The following is a 4,390-nucleotide window of genomic DNA, read 5'->3' on the forward strand; positions in this document are numbered from 1 at the left end:
ATCCACCAAAACAAAACAGATGCCTTACCATTTGACTATACTGGATACCGCCTATCTTTGGACGGCATTTACAAGTGGTGGCTCCAGCTTGGTGTCACAATTTGAACAAAAATGGTGACACAATTAAAATACATGCAAAATCACTTTGTCTTCAGAATGTATTTTTCTTCAATATTCAATTAACTTGTTCTCGTGGAAGTTTCTTTTATATTTATAAGACTATAACTAACCATATTAACATTTCTAAACACACCTTGTACCTCAACTTTTTTTTATGTATCATCATATATACATTATGCTATTAACATAGTTACAAATCCATCATCGATCATGATCCTTTAAGTTGCATCATAAATTGGAAAATTCAAATTAAACAATCAAAGATACTGGATTCTAAGATTACGAACAAGATTCTTTAAAACGCATTGAACCCCAATTTAAAAAGTAAACTGATATAGATCTTAATATGTTAGTAAAAACTTACGATAAAACAATTACTTCATGCAGTAAATTGTAGCCTAACCTTTAGGTATATATATACCCACTCATAAACCAACTGTAATTAAACCTGTCCCATTTGTGTTTCCATGAAAAAAAAAAAAAAAAAAAACTGGTTTATCATAGTTTAGATGAAGCTGTTGATAGAGCATGCTTAACCAATTCCCTTCTCAATATCTTTCCAGCTGGCGTTTTTGGAATTGTATTTATAAATGCAACTTTTCTAATCTTTTTGTATGGTGATACCTGAACACATCAAAACAATACAAACACTGTTTAATATTTTATTACAAAATTTATTCGTTGAAGTAAAACATTAAACATACCTGTTTTGCAATTATCTCCATGATTTGGGCTTCATTGATTTTGCTTCCAGGTCTTCTCACTATATATGCCATGGGAATCTCTCCAGCTTCTTCATCTGGATATCTGATTTTTATTTTTTTTATATAAAAAAAAAACAATAAATGTTGTAATAAACAAATCAATGGAAGTATGTTGCTATTTAGTACTTACGGAATTACAGCAGCATCTGCAACTTGTGGAATTGCTTGAAGGTATCGCTCCAATTCAGCTGGTGCAACCTGCAATTTTGTTTTTCCATTAATTAATTATTATCATCATAAATAAAAAAAAAATGTATTTGGAGTTTGAAGCAAGAGATCACCTGATAAGCCTTATACTTAATTAATTCTTTTAATCGATCAACAATATAAAGGAAACCATCTGAATCAAAGTAACAAAGGTCACCCGTCTTTAACCACCCTTCAGAATCCAAAGTAGCAGCACTTGCTTCTTTATTTCTAACATAACCTGTTTCATTCCTCTTGTTAAAAAAAAATATAAAATGAAAAGACTACGTTTTAATGACACATTTATGGCTTTAAAGGTTTGTTTACATATCACCTTTCATGACCATGGGCCCACGTAGCCACAATTCGCCTTGTTGTATAGGAGATAAAGCCTCACCAGTTTCAGGATCAACAATCTTGGCCTCTACATTTGGAGATAAACGACCTGCAGATCCATGATGTTCACATTCATCTGGACCGTTCATTCCTGTAACCCCTCCCCCAGTCTCGGTCATACCGTATCCCTTCATACACATTCACCACACTCTATAAATACCAACTTCTTCAATTTATTCAAAATAAATAAATGCACGTAATACTTTAAATAGAATTTGTATTTTTTTTTTTCCGTTTTAATTGTTTCGAAAATAGGAAGGTTAGCCAAAAGGGTAGGGGTCTCCCTCTCATCTTTTATATCCACCATTATTAAGTTATGGGCCTATTATCCCCAAATGGACCAAACTTAAACATGAATTTTATTACTTTAGAAATGATATATCACTTTCGGTAGGTAAGCTTTTTTTTTTTTTTTTTTGAAATTTATTCCAAACTTTCACATTGTATGTCGATATGTTCTACTAAATTTGGACACAAATAATAAATAATTGGTTCCATAAAAGGTTGTTTTGTTATATGGCTACATATTCTGAACAATTCAATTTTTCAAAATTAACTCTGACATAAAGTCAGATTACTTGTCAGTCTTCAAACATTCACGTGGTTAGATTTACAAATACGTAACACTTAAATACTCAAAAGCCAAACTTTGAAATATTTCTTTTGTCACATTATTATATTAAAAAATATCATTTTTTGTGTGTTCTGTTCAAAAAGTTAGTTCCTAACCATCTACTTATAGTTTTGTAACAAACAAACCATTATGCATGGTAAATTACAAAAAAAAAAAAAAAAGGTTTAATACACCAAACTAGAGCAACTTTTACTATTTTAAGAAGTTCCTAATGGTTATTTTGAGTATGTTTGGTAGCCAGTAGCTTTTATTTGTGTAGAGTATTCAGCAAATGTAGGTGTAAATTACATAAAAACTCCAAAACGATACTGTAAGTACTATGGTTTAAATATCCATTTACTTTAAGTAAAACTTGAATCGGGCATATAACATGAAAATAAGTTCAGTTATATATAAAATACCCAAACTACCCTCCTGACAGAAAAGCCAAAATAAAGTTTCTTAACTTTTATATAAAAATTCTTAAAAAAAGAGACTTTTAAATTTAAGATTTTTCTAAAAGTTGGTATCTTGTAGATTTAACCTGTTCATATCCAAATCAAAATCAATCTACCGAAACACAGAACACAAGATATCTACGATTAACGTTAGCCGACGCCTTATGCCACAGAAGCTCAAACAAAATAGTTACTTTTTTTATGATGACAGCGACGTTAATAAATGATTAAGGACTCAATAGCAACACGCGCAACAAAGGCGCGTGACAGGCAATACCTGGACAACATCGACATTGGGAAACCTCGCCGAGAAGCTCTTCGCGACTTCTTTTCCGAGCGGAGCGCCACCGCATCCGATCAACAGAAGCGAGCTGAGGTCGTATTTGGGAACAAGGTCGGATTTCGCCATTGCCACCACAAGCGGTGGTGACACAGGCATGTACGTGACCTTATATTTCTCCACCGCCTTCAACATGTTCTCGAAATCAAATCTCTCCATGAGAACCAGCGTCTCGCCAACCGATGCCGCCCTGATCAGCATAAAAAATCCGAAAACGTGAAATAGAGGCAAGGGAAACAACGACACCGGGTGTTCATGAGGGGCATTCCCGTCTTTCATGAATCTGTTATTGTGTGCGGCGGACGTTATGGCGATGAAATTCCTGTGGGTTAACTCGACCCCCTTGATTCGTCCGGTTGTGCCGGATGAGTAAAGTATCCCCGCCGTATCGGACTGCTTAACTAGCTGAGAACTGAAATTAGAGTGTGGATTTTGTAACATTGAAAGGAACTGAGGAGAATCGATGATGATTGTGCCTAGAGGGAATGAAGACGGGAGTTTAGAAGCGACGGACGATGTGGCGAAGGCGATTACAGGGTTACTGAGTCCAACAAGGTCGGTTAGCTCCGATTTGGTGGAAAGCGGATTGACGGGAGAGACGGTGACGCCGATGGATAGAAGAGAGAAATAGAGGACAGGAATGTGGATGGAGGTTGGAGATAAGATCAAGGCGACTTGGTTTTTGGCAAGGGTAGGAAATTTATTTACGAGCGCGGCGGAGAGGGACTGGAATTGACGGATGAAGTCAGTGTAGGAGAGACGGTGGCCGGTGGCGGAGTCGATTAGGAAATGAGTTGTGGAGGGCGAAAATGCGGGGTCCGATCGAAGGAGGGAGATGGCGTAGTCGGTGATGGAGAGGGGTTGTGAAGGAGGAGGCAGAGGTGCCGGTGACCGGAGGCTGTGAAAGACCTTTGTCTTTGAACAAAACCCATTTTGGGGATTCACAGAGGTCGCATCCGCCATGGAAATCTTGTGAGAATAGTCAGAAAAATCAGATACACAGTGCAGAAAATACCGGTTTTGATTTGTTCACTTCAAAAACAAAATTACGACATTTATGAGAAAATAATATAACCACGTTCCAACAAAAAAATAAATAAAATACTATTAATTTAGAAAAATATACAACCACATTTGAACAAAAGAACTAAACTTATTGACACCAGCCATAAAGTTCGTTAAAAACTATAATTTTATTAAAATCATTTTTAAATACGATAAATTCGAAAGGGTTTTTTTAGTTTTTTATATTATTATTCTATAACCCCCGGTTTTTTAGTTGAACCGACATGGTGACTTCAATTCGACCATCGAGTAAACTTATTTTTATATTTTTATATTTTTTCGTATTTTTCTACACATACATACATATATAAATTAAGAATTTAATGTCCACAAGTTTAAACATTAAAAATACATATGAAAATAAATTATAAATCAATAAATACATTAAAATAACACATAACCATAAATTTTACATTAATCCATATATATTAAAAAAAAGTCTTATATA

At 34.7% G+C, this 4,390-nt stretch overlaps 1 protein-coding gene across 1 annotated transcript; it reads right to left on the bottom strand.

Annotated features, from left to right (window-relative positions):
• Window positions 1-436: 436 nt before the first annotated feature.
• Window positions 437-3,929, bottom strand: LOC145102588 (AMP-dependent synthetase and ligase family protein). The gene is made up of 6 exons (XM_079040018.1): window positions 2,815-3,929; window positions 1,405-1,594; window positions 1,166-1,311; window positions 1,015-1,082; window positions 825-927; window positions 437-744 (listed from the first exon to the last, which is right to left on the bottom strand). The coding sequence occupies exons 1-6, from the start codon at window positions 3,838-3,840 to the stop codon at window positions 619-621; spliced, it is 1,659 nt and encodes a 552-aa protein (XP_078896144.1). The 5' UTR covers window positions 3,841-3,929; the 3' UTR covers window positions 437-618.
• Window positions 3,930-4,390: the final 461 nt, after the last annotated feature.

This window comes from Lactuca serriola, chromosome 4, assembly GCF_051521515.1.
Source record: "Lactuca serriola cultivar US96UC23 chromosome 4, Lser_US96UC23_V15, whole genome shotgun sequence".
Taxonomy (NCBI): domain Eukaryota; kingdom Viridiplantae; phylum Streptophyta; class Magnoliopsida; order Asterales; family Asteraceae; genus Lactuca; species Lactuca serriola.